Consider the following 16333-nt stretch of genomic DNA (forward strand, 5'->3'; position numbering starts at 1 on the left):
AGAATTTAAATGATTAAAACGTTGATTTTGCATAATATGGGACCTTTAAATCACTAGACTTGACCAACTGATGCAATTATATAACACCGACCGAATAGGCTTGTATGGTAGGTCCTGTTTAAACCTATGACTTTATAAAACTGTTAAATATCTATCTTCTCCCTTTCACCCCAACCGGTCGAGGCACATGGCCGCACGTTTTTGAGCCTTAAAAGGGAGTTTTTTTTTCTCTCCACTGATGCTTAGTGTTTACTCATTGTAAGCTGTTGGGTTTCCCTTATCAATAATATTAAATGTAATAATAGACACATTATAATATTAAATGTGTCTGCCTCACTATGTACAGTCAAGTCACCTGCCAAGTTTGAAGCCCGTCAGGCAGCCCGTTGCACAGTTATGCGATTAAAAATCAGACAGACAGACATTTGTTGAATTAACAGAGAGATGAGGGTTCACATTAACTGACTGATTTAAAGACAGGAAACTGATTTTGAGGGACTTGATAAAAATTGATCGATCACATTCATGTCAGAGTGCATCATGCAGCAAGAGATTACAGAAGGATGATCACAGGGACATTGTGAAGCATAAATTTAACATAAATCCAGAATATAAACAGTGTAGACTGTATCAGACTTTATTTTTTCTGAATAAAACATCTAAAAACAATAAAGAAGTTCGATCCTTAAATCGAGATATTACGCACATAGTAAAATAGTACTTTATCTACATCAGTAATTTTCCTGGTTCAAGTTTTACAGGAAAAATAATTTTATACATTGTAGAAAACAGTGTCATCCTGAAACACTGTTTGAGAGCCATCAGGTTCTATATTGCATTTCAATTTCATTTAAATAATTAATAAGAGAAAAGTGAACGCAGGTATGTGACAGTTGACATCAAAATACACAACCACAGCACAAGGCTGTGCAAAATATCAAAACACAGTGATAAGACACATTAAAAGGTTTGGCTACTGATGAGCTGGAGTGCATACGCACAGGAGTTATTAAAGCTCAGTAAGTGAAATGCAGCATGTTTTCAGTGTATGGAAAAACCTGGATTCTGAAGTACGCTTGCTGCATACCAGTGAAAATGACTGTTGCTCTTACAGTAGTGTTATACTTTCAGAGCCATGGCCCTCAGCTGCTGTTTGATGTAGTGACCAACCAGTATCTGAGGACGTAGTTGGTAACTTAGAAGAACATCATGAGGGCAGCTCAACTGATCCCCCTTCAGCCGATCCAGTAACGTCACACACACCACAGCCCCTGCACACAATACCGTCGTGTCAGAAACAATTCTGTTTCAAAGATAGTGAAGATTCTGATACTGTATGTTTCTTACCACGCAGACCACTCAGATTACACATAGCAGCAAAAACTGACGACTCCATTTCAATGTTGCAGACTCCTGCTTCTTTGGCTTTATGGAGGAAGTCCTGTTTGTCCTTCTCAGTGTAGGAGCAGAAAGCACCATCCAAACGGGCTTGTCCTGTGATGCACAATCACACTTTAATCCACTGTGTACGTCTAAACAACAAGATTGAGACATTAGTGCGAGACAAATATGTACCTTCATAGAAATCCAGCGTACACATGGTGTTTCCTATCACAGTCTCAAACTGGTTCAGCTCTTTGCTGCACTTCAACAGCTCCTCGGCCAAACCTTGGTCCAGATCGACATTGCGCACCACAGTCTTCCCCAGGATCACCTGCTCAAACTTGGGCTGGAACTTGCCGTCCAGGGCTTGTTTGGTAACAACGATGGTGCCTGGTTCAAGTCCTGACAATGAAGTATGACAAGTGAGAGAAAACAACGTCTATAGACGAAAAGTAGAGAAAGATTTTTCCATGTATGTTCATTTGAGATACTGGACTGATCTTGTTAGATATTTAATCTTAACTTTAATTACGCTAACTCAAAAGCAGAGTTTAGATGTAATGATTGGTATATCTCAAAACTTATCTTCAGTAAAAATTGTTTTTGAGTTTTGAGTCTGTGTGACTAACAGGTAGAGAGAGGTAAAAAAAATAAAATAATCAGGAGTCAATCGAGGCATGACAAGTAATGTGAAATAGGATTTGAAACATTTGAAGAAAAAAAAACATTATGGGTGTTGAAAAGGTGTAAAAACACTGTTTAACTGCAGCAAATAAGAGCATGTCAGTGGAGGAGGAGGTCTAACGCATCCTGAGGACAGATGAATGGGGTTTATGAACACACTGACCATCTCATTCCTGCAGCACGTCTTGGTGAGGACACTCAATAATAAACGTACCTATTCCACCTGATGTCCCGATGCGTATAAGTGTAACATCGGTGCAGCGTGCGTGATGGAGGAGCTTTATCAGCTCGTGCAGCATGATGGCAATCGATGGAACACCCATTCCGTGCTGGAAAAATACAGCACATAGAGATATTTACTTAAAGGGCATTCTTTTTTTTCTTTTTTCTTTATATGTGTTTGCAACAGAAGTTATACATACACTGACACAAAGTACAGGGCCAACTTTGTACATGGCATAGCGGTCTGTTCCAGCACAGATGTTTGGGTAGTCAGATTTGGGGTCTTCCATACCCAGCTCTGCAGCAATGAACTCAGTGATTTTTTTCATTCTCCAGGCACTGCCCCCAGTACATACAAACTAAGAGAACACACACACACACACACACACACACACACACACACACACACACACACACACACACACACACACACACACACACACACACACACACACACACACACACACACACACACACACACACACACACACACACACACACACACACACACACACACACACACACACACACACACAGAGAGAGAGACACACACATTGTTTGTTTGATAATAAAGATGATTATGCGTGGAATTATTTAAAGTTATAAAAAATGGCATTACCTTAACATCACCAAACATAGCTGGTAGGTCATGGGTTCCTGTTGCAAGACTTAAGTGGTAGAGGATGTCATCCTTCATTTCAGCCAGGTGAGGGTTATGGACATAAACCAAACTTTAATTTGGGGGGAAAAAAAAGACATTACAGGGTTATTTGTTCACCTGTAATCAAATACACATGCACACACACTCAATACATTTAGGCATGTAGACGTGGTGGAGATGACCTGCTGAAGGTCAAAGTGAGCAGCAGAGTGGGAAAGGAAGGTGTAAGAAATCGTATCTCGCCAAACATTAGAGGTTGTACCAATACTGTTCAACTTTGGGCTGCCTATGATCTGCCCTTTGCCTCCTGCTGGAAGAGTCAGCCCCTAGACTGAAAAGGGGGTCAAAGACTACTATCAATTATAAAAGGAGGAGGAAGGGAGACGAATTTAATGAAATCATCGGAGTCCTGTTAGAAACAAAGCTGTTCACACGTTCATTGTTGTAGAAACTTCACTCTCGGAGACAAAGCTATTCGTTCATGAAATGTTGTATATTAAGTGTGTGTGTTGGTAGCTCGGCATTCATTGTGACGCCGGTGATTCGAAAGGTTCATTGGGAGCCTTCTTACTGCTGACTATTGGAATAAAAATTTACTTTTCATTTGACTCTTTGGAAGCCCCAATTTTCTTACAAATGTGACTGAATGCGATGTCTGTGTTGCTTTGGTGTCATGGCATTACATTATAGACATCGAAGAGCATATAGTTACGATGATTCTATCTTATTGGGACAAGATAGAATCAAATAACCTCAGATTAACTCTGCAAGCACAGCAACAGTCAACCTTTGACACAAATGGTAATAAAAGCAGATGTGTATATCTATCTGTCTGTCTGTCTGTCTGTCTGTCTGTCTGTCACTCCCAGGAAGTGGAGGAGCATTTATTTTGTAACACTTACAGTACAAGTTACAAATGTGGTTTAAGCTGGAAAATCCATAGACCCCAAAGTAAAAAAAAAAGAAAAAGATAAGTAGCCCTGAATGACCTGTCATGATGGGATGTTCAAGTTGCTGTAAATGTTTTAACACTTTTATTGTAAGAAATGTAATAGTCCTGGGCTGACACTTTATGATTATTGACTATGTCACATTGAAATGAATCATTAATTTGCCTGAAACCATTCACGAGAAGAGAGAGAAAAACACACAAACAGACGTGATGACAACGAGGAATAACTGCTACTGTCACTGTTTCCTCATTTCAGAGAACATCACTGGAGGAAAAGACTTTGTGTGGATTTGAGAATAAAGTGCATCTTCTCACCTGCTGCTCGATTCGTTTTGTTTGTTTTCTGTCGAATCCATTTTCTTAAATTGACGTTTTCACTTATGACCGGAGGGAGAAAAAAGAAGAGTAAGGACGAACTGAAAAGAGAGAAACAATAATAATAATAATGTGAGAGCACCTTAACGTTTCAACAAACCGTGACATAGTTAACAATAACGTGTGTTTAAGGACTCGACCTCGTCTAAACCAATTCACATTCATTGTTTTTACATTCGACCTCTCCACACACTGTCATTCAGCCATCATCACTATTATTACTCGTCGCTGAAGAGAAAACACACGTACACTTTCAGTACCGAGATAATTCCACCGAGTTCAAAGAACCACTAACCAATACAACAAAAAAACAACAAGTAGCTTTAAATAAAAGCAAATTTACCTGTCATGTGTTTCCTTTATTGCCTTTCAAGTGCCGGTGTCGTCCCTCTACGCCGGTATTCGACCATAACTGAGCATCCGGCGTCGACGACGTAACACGTAGGTCAGCCATGGGTCAGCCCACAATGACGTCACGGCAGGCACGTCGCAACTGCACCACACAACTTCCTGTTTACCAATCATCCCTTTTTATATATTATTTATATATATATTTTTTTTTTTGTAATATACATTTTCAATTTTCCAATTTAACATGCAAATTAAAAGAGACCTAACTCAAAGGGAGCAGGTAATAGACAAGAAAATATATAAATAAATAAATAAATAAATACATACAAGAGGCAATGTAAATAATCCTGGCTTAGTCAAACAACCAGTCAAGTATCTTACCAGAAAATGACGTTTGGTAGAAGTTGAAGTCACATTTTTACAATTTTACTTCAGTAAAAAGTCTAAAGGTATATGACATTTACTGTACTTACGTACAAAAGCAATTTTCTGAAATAAAACGTAAAGAAGTAGTTTATATGTGACAAGACAAACAAGACACAGTGTATGAATGAGTATGAAAGATGTGAATGGGTGAATAACAAAACTATAGTTTAAAGCAGCTCATCAAGACTAGAAAAGCTCTATATATATATACACAGACCATTACCAACTCTTCTTCTTCTGATTTTATTTGGTAGTATCGAGTAGCAAATCTAGTTAGAGGAAATGTAGTGGAGTTAAAGTTGCTTAAAAAAATACAAATAACAAAGTACAGATATATTAATTTCATACTTAAGTACGGTAACAAAGTGTAAGAAAAATACGGGAAGGTCTTCTTTGTCTCTCGGATTGATACGTTCCTTAGGTTTATTACATTAAAAGTTATAAAGATTACAACGGTTCAATGAAAGCATGGTTTATCCCATGCCTTGCTTAGGCATACTCTATCTCAGGGGTCGCCAACCTTTTTGAGACCGAGAGCTACCTGAAGGGTAAAGAATAATATGGAGGGCTACCATATAAACATTTTATGCACCATTTTTTTTTTTTACCATTTACCAAATGATTAATATTATGCATTCATTTGCATACACATTCATTCCAGTGCTTACTCCTAACAATTATCAGTTTTTATAAACAATATCAATGATATTTTACCGAGTGAATATATGGATGCATGCAAGTGAGTTGAGGTGAAGTGAACCCGCGGGCACCATATTGGCTGCCCGAGGGCTACCAGGTGCCCGCGGGCACCACGTTGGTGACCCCTGCTCTATCTGGTGTTGTCTCTTCAGTCCTGTCTGAGGGCACAACCTCCCCACAGTGAAATTCTCCTCACTCAACATAGCCATACATATTTCTATACAAACAGTCAATGCACATGTGCAGCCACGAAAAGCAGTGGCCAAAACGGCTCCTGGCACAAATTTTAAATACAGTTGTCCACTCTATTATTTATTTAAAATAAATGTCTGTATACATGTGAGATCATATGATGCAATATTGTGAACAGTTGTTTTTTTTTCCCCCACTCTTTGTTCTCCAGGCCGGCCCCCTCTTGACCACAATAGATAGTGCATTGGCCCCCAGGTCATTTGAGTTTTAGACCCCTGCCCTAAACACTGATTAAACCCACAAAAGTGCAATTTTATCGCCATGCTGATTGAAGACTGGTGGGAAATAAAATAGCCTCAGTTATTTATGTAAATAAATTAATTGCATTAGTTTCACATTGGGACACACAAAAGGTACAACACATTTTCAAAGAACTATAAAAAGACTCAAAATGAACACGCGGAGACACAAATACTACAGACTATTCGGTCTTTGCTTAGAGGAGGGGACAGGGATTATTGCTGGATTAATCAACAGATTGTCACCAATAGTTTTACATCATTGAAGTATGTCATGACCTGTCACATTTCCCTGTCGATCAGCTATTTTGCTGCCACCTTGTGGGCATGTATGATAAACGCCTGATGAAAAAAGATGCCAACTGATGTAAACATCCATTATCACAGCGTTAAGTTTGAATTGTGCCAGAAAGAAAACGTCTAGACGCCAGACTATTGAGTTAAACTGTCCTGTATGGACAGGTTTATTAACAATGCAGTTATTGTTAATGCAGTAATTCCACACATCATCTTGATCACCTTCACTTTTGTTACACTTTCATCTCTTCAGTATTTGAAACTTGTGCAATTATTTTTCTTCAGTCGAACATCTTATTTGTTTTACACAAAACACACTGCAGAACATGCAAGCAAAAAAAACAAAAAAACAATACTCAAATAAATGGGGTGTTTAGTTTCACTTTGTACAACTTCACTTCAAATAGTTATTAAATAAGTTAAATAATAATCAACAGGAAAAAGAAAACAAAAGCACTGTATTGGGATGAATAGTGCAAACACCTGTGCAAATTTCTCAAGGTGAGCTAAGCGTCTCTCCTGCCCTGAAAACAGAGAAGAACAAATACTGAAACTGGAAGCTGGAAATTTAAATATTTAAAAAAACGAACAAAAAAAACAATTGTTTGCAATTAATTCAGTAATCCATTAATTGTTGCAGTCCTATCAAAAACATGGTAACCTGGTTTTAACATAACAATTAACGTGAAAGATAAAACTTACTCACATTTACTCTTCTCCACCTCTCCACCACTTCAGACCATGAAACCTTAGGTCCCCAGGCTCTCTCTGTATAAATAATAATAATAATAACAATAAAAAAAACATATTCCAATCCAAACAGCACAGTCATAATAACTATGTTGACCATTCAGTAAGGATTTTGCATTAAATGTGGTCATTACATCCAACTTACTGCCTGAGTCAAGACTACAGGGTGCTCTGGCAAGAATTCTGGCTTCATCCTGGCCTGAGGACAAGTCGCCAACGCTACTAAAAATTCTCTCGTGTAGCATATTCTGTCTACTGAATATAAAGTTCAGAGAGAAGTTTAAAGCAAATACAGTGCCATCCGTCCATTTTAAATGATTACCATCAAACCCTTTCTCTTCTTACCTTTTTTCGTTTTTTGGAGGTTGAAAATCTTGAAGAACTGCTCGATGCCAATGTTTGTCTATCACCAACAAATTCAAATAAATAATAAGAGTAATAGAATTGTCTATAACTTGCTTGTTTGTTAATCATTCAAGAGAAGTTGCGCGACAAACAGCTGGGAATTCTTACCTGAGGAATCCAGCGATCCTCCAGAGCCTGTGCACATGTAGCAGCATCCATGTTGGTCTCTAAAGGAAAGTGTGTGCATTATCATGAGCGCATGCCGCTCACTTTAATAAACACAGCGATAGCAAAGTAAAAGCTGAAACTCTAATCATCCACGATTCTGAATCGATTCATATACTTCATAAATCGATTTTTGAAGAAAAAAAAAAATATATATATATATATATATATATATTTTTTTTTTTAAGTTTTTATTTTGAAAAAAACACCGGTTTGTGTTATTTGTGTACAGTTTATTTTTGTAACTTCTGGGAGAAAAAGGCAGCTACCCTAAGCTTTTATTTATGCAAGTTATTTTTTTGTACAGTAAGTACATTTGTATTTGTTTTGAATGAATAAATGTTAACTTTTGTCTTAAGTTTGACTTTGTGTGATCACATTATCACATTATCTTATACAAACTGTTTTGTTTTGATGCCATAATTTGCCTTAACACACTATGCATCGTATCAATTTTTGAATCGAGAATCGTTTGAATCGAATCGTGACCCACCCAAAGATTCACATCCCTATTACTTACTAGTGTGGTTTGCTTACCAGCGTCACTGTGGATGCTGCGGCGCAGGGGTCGAGCAGGTTCCAGGTGCCTTTGAAGGGATCTTCTCCTTGATACCTCCATTCTAATTTCAAAACAGTCCTAATGCAGAAATGTATGTAACAACTATTTACACATCAGTAGGGTTGAAATTGATTTAATCATTGATTTATCTCTTTTTTTATTATTATTAATAAATCAAAAAAAAGGTTTTTCTTCCATGATGACTATGTTTTATCGTTCTTTTATCGAATCTGTCATCACATTCTCCTCTGTTTGTTGGTTTCAATCACTGAAAGTTAAAGACAGAAACCTACTCGATAAGGTTGTCGGTGTTAGCAGTAAAATCATCGGGTCTGTACAACAAACTTTACAAGAACTCTACAACAAACAGCTGATCGAGAAAGGAATCTCCATCTTGTCCGACTGCTCTCACCCTTCACATAATCAGTTTCAGTTTTAACAGACTTAAACACTCTTTTGTACCTTCTGCTGTTCATCTTTTAAATGCCAGGCGGAAAAAAGGTAGCCATAACCTCCCAACCATAATGTTTTAAAATTAGATTTGTATTACTATTTGTAATTTATTGTAATTTACGTGTTCGGTGCATGTATATTTGTGATTTGTGCTTTGTGTTCTCTTACTGCTGCAAAATTAATCGCCCCCTTGAGGACAAATAAAGAAATTGATTGATTGATAATCAATTGTTCTTTTGGTGAAGGAAATAGTCACATAGTCACATTACTGAAATAACGAATAATATGTTGAAGTTGGCTGTTTAATTGGGCTCTAGACATAGGAAAAAGAAACATTAACGCAGTGGTTCTCAAACTTTTTTTTATCAAGTATCAAAAACATTAAAATACAGTGGTGTAAACAGGCCGAGGAAAGTCAGCTACTGACTTCTCACATGAGGCAGATTTATTGCCAATCAGACTTAAATGGAGCAAGAGATTATTTTATTTATTTGTTTCATTTTCTACGCACGACATACCCTGGAATTTACAGGAGAAGAGTATTTCTGATTTGGTACTCGCATGGTACTCGTACCACAGTTTGAGAACCGTGGCATGGATGGATTCACACTGGCTGTGTGCTACATTGTTTGCCAGTTGTTTTTCAGGTGGAGTTCAATAAAAGAACAACAGTCATGCCAGGGACGTTATACACTGAATATATTAACAGTTAATGTGACTCACTTCACGTTTCATCTGTGATAGCCTTGCATAAATCACGTAAAATAAGTCAACAGTGAACATTGGTTCACCGAGCAGTAAATGTTGTAAATGCAACGTATGTCAAGACAAACAGCAGCGACCATTACAGCGCCGTTTGTTGTTGTTTTAACGTTGTTTTAACGATAACGATTACTCAGCGCCTAAACTAGCACATGGTTCCTCCTCATTGACAACGCGAGCACAGCGGCTAACGATAACTGACAACAAGTGCAACTCCGCGCTGATGTACAAGTTTCAACAATGAGAATCTGAGCGAGCAGCATTGACCTAATTACTCAGACGAGTGAATTACGGGAAACAAGCCGCCATTTATCTCTATGAAAAGATGTATTCTTTGATTATTCACCTGTGGAGCTGCAAGAGTTGTGCAGTGTGGTTTTCTGCCTGCTCACCTCACCTGACCGCTGTAAAGTCTCCCAACTGACCCCAGGTCTTCACTTCCGGTGCCCAACTTTCAAAATAAAGCATTAATTCCTGTAGGTGACGGTATGAACCAAATTTTATCACACTTCAGTCATTTACTCTTTTATCCCCAAGGAATCATAAATATAAATACTTATATGCACTAACCTTAGCCTTGCCCTTCTTTCGTTGTTAAAATGTAGAGATGATAAATGTTTTTACTGAAATCTTTAGCAGGATGCAGAGGTTGTGTGCTGAATTTCAGATAACTATTAACTAATATAGTGGAAATGTTATCTTTTATATTATTAACCTAATATCTTCCACATTCTCGTGTCACTATTTTATATAAATATATAAACCGTTGTACACTAAAAAGAGTAGCTGTAGTTTTCTCTGACATCATATTTCATTCGTATTTTTAAACCTCTTACCGCCTTAGAAACATTTATAAATCAGAGGAAGAAATTATTTATTTTAATAGTCTGATCAATATATGTTTAACAACAATAACACAAATATAAACAAACATGAACAGAACACTTTATTTACAGGTTTTTGTTAACAAGAAACATTTGTTTGCACAAAATCTGACAATACACATCTGTTTTCATAAAAAAACAATCAAAAACACACATGCAAACCAAACTAGTAAAAGGGTATGATGGTATAAATGAAATTCACACATTTTTAATTTTCCATATGACAATTACAGAAATACATAAATGAGAAAAATTAACTTAGTCAAATTGTTGCATTAGCAAATCCTTAAGCAGAAGAGAGAAAAAAAAGAGAACTACTGCTTCTCTTACACCAACTTTGCTGTTGAAATCAAAATCGATTCTGTCCAAGACAAATTGTGATGGCACATCAGTGATATTAAAATCAATGCCGTGTTCAAACAAACAAAAGCTTTATTTTTCTTGGACCTATGGGTCTTCCACTCAGTTCCTCCACTGCCGTCATGGCCTCTGAACGAGACTGAAACACAACAGTTGCAGTGCCTGTAGGTTTTCCACCCTGCTCAAACTGCAGTGAGACGGATCCAGGGATAATTTGATATCCATGGCAAAAATCATATATTTCTTCTGTTCTGATTTGGAATGGCAGGTTGACCAGTCGTACACAGGTAGGACCATCAAAGGGTTGCGATGAGGGGCGCAAATCGTCGTGCACACCATTACCCCTGCCATGTGGACCACGAGTGCCCAAACGAGGTTCATAATCATAGCTTCCCTGGAACTGAGTGTGTTCATTAGTCATTGGTATATTACTATCACGAGACACCCTGAAATCAGGGAACTCTGTCCTGTCACCGTCGGAGTGATAGGATGACGCTCTGCTCCTGCCAGAAAACCGCTCCTCACTTGGCAATGGCTCTTGCACCATTGGTGGTTCAACACCCAACTGCTTCATCTGGGAACGTGTAATGCATTTCAGTATGACTTCTGACCCAAGAAACCTTTGACCATTGAGAGAGAGTGCCCTTGTAGCCTCTGCCTCAGATCGGAAAAGAATCAAAGCCTTTCCCACCCCAGCACCATTATGGTCAAACAGCAAGAAGACCTTATCCTCAGTGATATTAAACCCAAGAAAGAAGTCCATGATCTCAACTTTTCTCACATCTAATGGCAAGTTTCGCACAAACACACACAACTTCTCAGAGTCGTAGTGATCATCGGGGTAAGATGAGGGTCTCTCCGAAAACTCTTCTGAATTTCCAGGAGGTTGGACATCCATGCAGTGAGACTCCAGGAGGGTCATCATGTTCTCTCTTGAGATTGGTCGGGTGAAAACCAATCGGTGGAAAAACTGTCTTTTTTCATTAGCTAAAGCCTCACAATAGTCACGCTGATTCTTGAACAGAACAAAGGCAGATCTTGTTCTTCTCCCCTCACTGTTCATCAAGTACAGGATCTGATCATCCTCAAGCTTTGCATAATCAAAAAGCTTTTTTATTTCTTCTTTCCCCACAGCATAAGACAGATTGTCAACCAAAACACAGTACTCATTGCCAGGAGTGACGAGCATCTGGGCCATAGGGGACTGTGACTTGGCATGGTGATCTTGTGGAATTCTCTGATTACGAATGGGTGATCTCTCCCTTCCAAAGTTTTCATTCCTGTGGACAGCCATTGGATGTCTGCCAGTATTGCGATACCAATCGAACCCTGTTGTCATGGAGAGCTCAATATACCTCGACCCAATGTATTCCCGGTCTCTCTTGAGGCCTTCAATAGCATCCTCTCTTGTTACAAATTTGACAAAACCGGTTCCATTGTTTGACCCCTTATTATTTTTCATCAAGACAATTTCATCGATAAGTAAACCACTGAAAAAGTCATGAATTTCTTTCTCAGTCACAGAGAAAGGCAATCCTTTTAGAAATACCAACATGTCATCACAATTTGGAGCCGCCTGGTGGTTGGGAGATGAGGTATGACCCAATCTTCCCACCTCAGAACCCAAAGATCTTCTCGAGGGCCTTTCATTCTCTTCATATCGGTTCCTTTGTTCCAGCTCCACAATTTTTGTACTTCTTTCAAGCATCGTCTGCATCTCAGCTTTACTACTGAGTAGCAGTGTCACAGGTGTACCATTGATACAATGCCCAGTCCGTGACATTGCTCTTCTTGCATCTTCATCCGTGGCAAAGATAATGAAAGCTTCCTCTTGATCCCCACCAATAATATGCACCCCTCCATCTGGAATTTTGAGGCCAGTGAAGAACTTGCGAATATCCTCAGTACCAGCTGTGACATTTAGTCTCTGTAAACGGATGACGACTGCCATGCTGACGCACATATAACAGCACCTGCAGACAGAAGGGTATAGAATAGTGTTATTGCCAACTATTGGGCTTCTCTGTCTTCGACTCACTTCCCTGCTATTCCAATATAACACTCTTGAATCTGAATAGCACTGTGAGGTCAACGGCATTAGTGACAGGGTAGACAACAGCCATCCAAAAACAGATAAAAAAGAACAATTCAGATTGGTAAAGTCAACTGTTATGACTCAACATTTACCAAACCGAACACTCAAGTGGAAACCATTTTAAACACTATCAACTGCCCATCCACTGTTTTAAAATGGCAGCAAGATTCAGTAAAATACCATAAGCTTATTACATCGTATTTGTGGCACATGCAGTCAAGTTCTACATGCGTCTCACAATTCCAAGATTTTTTTTGGAAAATTTCGGACAACATTCACCACTACATTCAAAAAAATGTAGCCCAAACCTTAACACAAACCACTCATAGTCAGACAGTAATGTCAGCCACAATAATTTACCGTTTTGGCCTTGATTAATTTTCATTAGACCGAAAACAACAGAAAACAAATATCATCCAAATTATACAAAAACAATAACTACTGTCCAGCAGAAAGGATTATCTTGCAGCGTTATAAAAAATAACACATTTACTATATTTAAAAAAAGGTTGTGATGTCATGGTGACCTTGACCGGTGACCACACAGTCCAATTACTTCACCCCCAAGACCAAGGTCCTTCTTAAGATATCACACCTAAAAAAAGATTGTAGACAGATGGACAACCCACAAATATAAACCAAATACACAAATCAAACCAGCTGATCTTTGTGTTTAAGTAACCATTTGTAACAAACTTGGTGAAATTCCTTTCAGCCATTCTTCACTTTCAATTAGCCTCACACAAGCATTGTGAGGTCAGTGACCTTAACGAATGACCACCAAATTCAAATAAATCAGAAATGTTTAAGTCCATGCAAATATTTTCTCCAGAATTGAAGACATTCAATGAAGCTGATCTTCAGAATTAATGTTCAAGAAAAGCCAGAGACCTTTGACCTTCAGACAACAAATTCCGTTGTTCGATGAGTCCAAATGAACAACCCAAATATATAACACGCCATATGTGTATATAGTGGTATTTGTCAGCTGTTGCGTGCCATCACCCATTAAGTTTTTGCCATCGACGCAGACAGCTAGGTCAGTGCCAACTAGTGGCATGCAATGCATTCCTTTCTCTACAAAGAGAATGTCTGTGACATTTCGTACTTGTTGGTCACACTCGGTAACTCCTAGAAAGTACCATGTTCACACGCATGCCACCTAGAACAAAGCTGATTTGGTTCACCCTGAATAAACATGTCTCCTCCCAAACATGACAGAAAAACCAAACTGACCAACTTTCCGTGACTGTCCCCTTTTGAGCCAACCAATCCTTCATCCAGGTTTTGCGCATCACAACTACTTCCAAAGCAGTGATTTATGTGGGTTTCCCACCTGTTGCTGGTGAGGGAAGTTCTTCTCTCACACACTGCCCCTCTCCATCACTACCACACCACTGCTCTTCAAGAAACCACGGCACCCACAGTTGATCGACATCCACTGCATTTCATTTGATATGGTTAACACAACAGCCCTTGTTATGAAGAGAGTAATCATCTAATTGGAGCCTCTTATCAACTATGTCCTGATGTGAAATATATGTTTAACTATTTATTTTCCATGTCCAAATAGTCCAGTGGTAGAACACGCTGAAAATTAACATAGAGGAATGGTGGATTTATGCAATATCATGCAGCTAAAGCGTAATCGGGGGAAAAAACTAACACTAAAAACATGCATCATAAGTTTAGCTTTCATTTTACCCATAAATGCCTCACCATGAAAGAATTTCACAAATAGCTTCTCGATTGTGACAAGATTATCAAAAAAATTAATAATTTGAACAACTGGTGCAGTAGCCCGTTTCTGCAGATATGTTGAGGAACTCTCACTCTGAGTGACTTTTGTAAGCGTACTGCAGTGAAACCAGAAAGACAAGGTTAATATTTTTCTAAATTGGAAATTAGACATTTAATAAACTCGTTGTATACAATCACATACGACGGATTACATATATCCGTTGCTAAACATAACCATTAATATAGTTGTATAAATTATATCACCCCATTGCAATTCCTTCAATGATTATGATTTATCCAACTGTGTAAGTTAAATGTGGGTCAACATGGATAAGCCTTTAGAGATACTTACCTATTACTAAGATATATCATATTTGTTGCAACAACAAAAAACGTTTACTAGCCCATGAGTTTTGTCCCCCAAAACAAGCAAAGAACAATTACACAACATACATCAATATTAGATTTCCATGTTGTCCATTGATATAGATATATCCCCCAAGACCAACACATAATCCCCTCAAACCAATGAAGCAAAACTGTAAGTGGTCCACAAACAATGTACAGCATTACATTTGTGTTCACACTGATGCCTTGCACCCCTTTGTCCATTACTTTGACCTAACCTACACCTTCCACGAACCTTTGAGCATGCCCTTACAGTGGTGTGTAATGGTTTCCGCACTCGGATCTTCATTTTCGAGTTGACAAGCGAGACCATTTGACGGACCTACACGCTTACCAGAATCACCACCAAAGACCCATCACCATAACGCAAAGCTAGCGGACACCATTTCAAGAAAACACACACAGCCGATGCTATAGTTTCGGAGTGAACCTAGCGTGTCGTTCAAACGAAGCTCCACAAATTGTCAAGCTAGGCTAACGCTAGCTATGTAGCCAGCTAGGCCTCTCGCTCCAGCGTTAGCACACTTGACTCAACCGTTAACAGCGACAACGAGGTCGTATTATGCACACATAAAAACCACAATACAGCGACCTAATCAACGACAAACTTACACAATCGACAACCACAGATTCCAACGAGTGCAAGTTGGAGAAACGGGTCAAAATGCAATATTTCAGATCTGCTTTGTGTCGATGTCGTCGAAACACATTCGACGAGGTGCAAATGGGCTGTGGTGCTAATCTCGACCATTTACAAACCAATGTAACATATACACGGCGCCACCTACTGGACCGGAGTGTGTCAAACTGTACATAATACAACGTTGTACAGACTGCATATGCTCACGTCTTTATCTACAAAACATACTGCCCCCATCACCACCTGACACGATATATTGGGGTATTTTTTTTAAATATTATTATTATTTAGAAAGTCGTTGTGCCACAATGCGCTTCGAGGTTCGCGCCAGCTGTGCTTCGGACTCTGACATCATGTGATGTTGAACACAGACACCACAGTCAGGGATACTGTGGGGATCAATGTGAATTCAAAAGGTACCCCCAAAGACACAACCACAGTCCTTCCAGCTGTCGGAGTGTCAGTATTTTATAGATTATGAGTCGTATAATCTAAAATACGTCCACGGGATTGTTTTTCGTGACCATCTCGGTTGTCTATCTCACCTCTGACTACTGGCTAACGATGTGAG

The 16333-nt window shown here is 38.7% G+C and overlaps 3 protein-coding genes across 3 annotated transcripts; all 3 read right to left on the bottom strand.

Annotated features, from left to right (window-relative positions):
* Window positions 1–1119: 1119 nt before the first annotated feature.
* upp1 (uridine phosphorylase 1) lies at window positions 1120–3010 on the bottom strand (the record flags this gene model as incomplete). Its single annotated transcript, XM_083896529.1, has 6 exons — window positions 2909–3010; window positions 2490–2648; window positions 2282–2396; window positions 1576–1785; window positions 1348–1494; window positions 1120–1271 (listed from the first exon to the last, which is right to left on the bottom strand). Exons 1-6 carry the CDS (start codon window positions 2984–2986, stop codon window positions 1120–1122), a joined length of 861 nt encoding a protein of 286 aa, XP_083752655.1. The 5' UTR covers window positions 2987–3010.
* Window positions 3011–6918: 3908 nt separating this feature from the next.
* Window positions 6919–10052, bottom strand: gra (granulito). The gene is made up of 7 exons (XM_083893966.1): window positions 9982–10052; window positions 8399–8498; window positions 7805–7863; window positions 7637–7694; window positions 7437–7546; window positions 7248–7309; window positions 6919–7065 (listed from the first exon to the last, which is right to left on the bottom strand). The coding sequence occupies exons 2-6, from the start codon at window positions 8478–8480 to the stop codon at window positions 7250–7252; spliced, it is 369 nt and encodes a 122-aa protein (XP_083750092.1). The 5' UTR covers window positions 8481–8498; window positions 9982–10052; the 3' UTR covers window positions 6919–7065; window positions 7248–7249.
* Window positions 10053–10580: 528 nt separating this feature from the next.
* rbm12bb (RNA binding motif protein 12Bb) lies at window positions 10581–15827 on the bottom strand. Its single transcript, XM_083886156.1, has 2 exons — window positions 15735–15827; window positions 10581–12852 (listed from the first exon to the last, which is right to left on the bottom strand). Exon 2 carries the CDS (start codon window positions 12840–12842, stop codon window positions 10935–10937), a length of 1908 nt encoding a protein of 635 aa, XP_083742282.1. The 5' UTR covers window positions 12843–12852; window positions 15735–15827; the 3' UTR covers window positions 10581–10934.
* Between the last annotated feature and the right edge of the window lie 506 nt (window positions 15828–16333).

Source organism: Microchirus variegatus, assembly GCF_963457635.1.
Source record: "Microchirus variegatus genome assembly, chromosome: 1".
NCBI lineage: Eukaryota > Metazoa > Chordata > Actinopteri > Pleuronectiformes > Soleidae > Microchirus > Microchirus variegatus.

Excerpts from the sequence above, each read along its gene's own strand:
- gra (XM_083893966.1), bottom strand. The coding sequence starts at position 8,480 with ATGGAGGTATCAAGGAGAAGATCCCTTCAAAGGCACCTGGAACCTGCT. Across the intron at positions 7,695-7,804 it reads AGGATCGCTGGATTCCTCAG|ACAAACATTGGCATCGAGCA; the intron begins GTAAGAATTCCC and ends TGTTGGTGATAG. Across the intron at positions 7,547-7,636 it reads CCTCCAAAAAACGAAAAAAG|TAGACAGAATATGCTACACG; the intron begins GTAAGAAGAGAA and ends CTTTATATTCAG.
- rbm12bb (XM_083886156.1), bottom strand. The coding sequence starts at position 12,842 with ATGTGCGTCAGCATGGCAGTCGTCATCCGTTTACAGAGACTAAATGTC.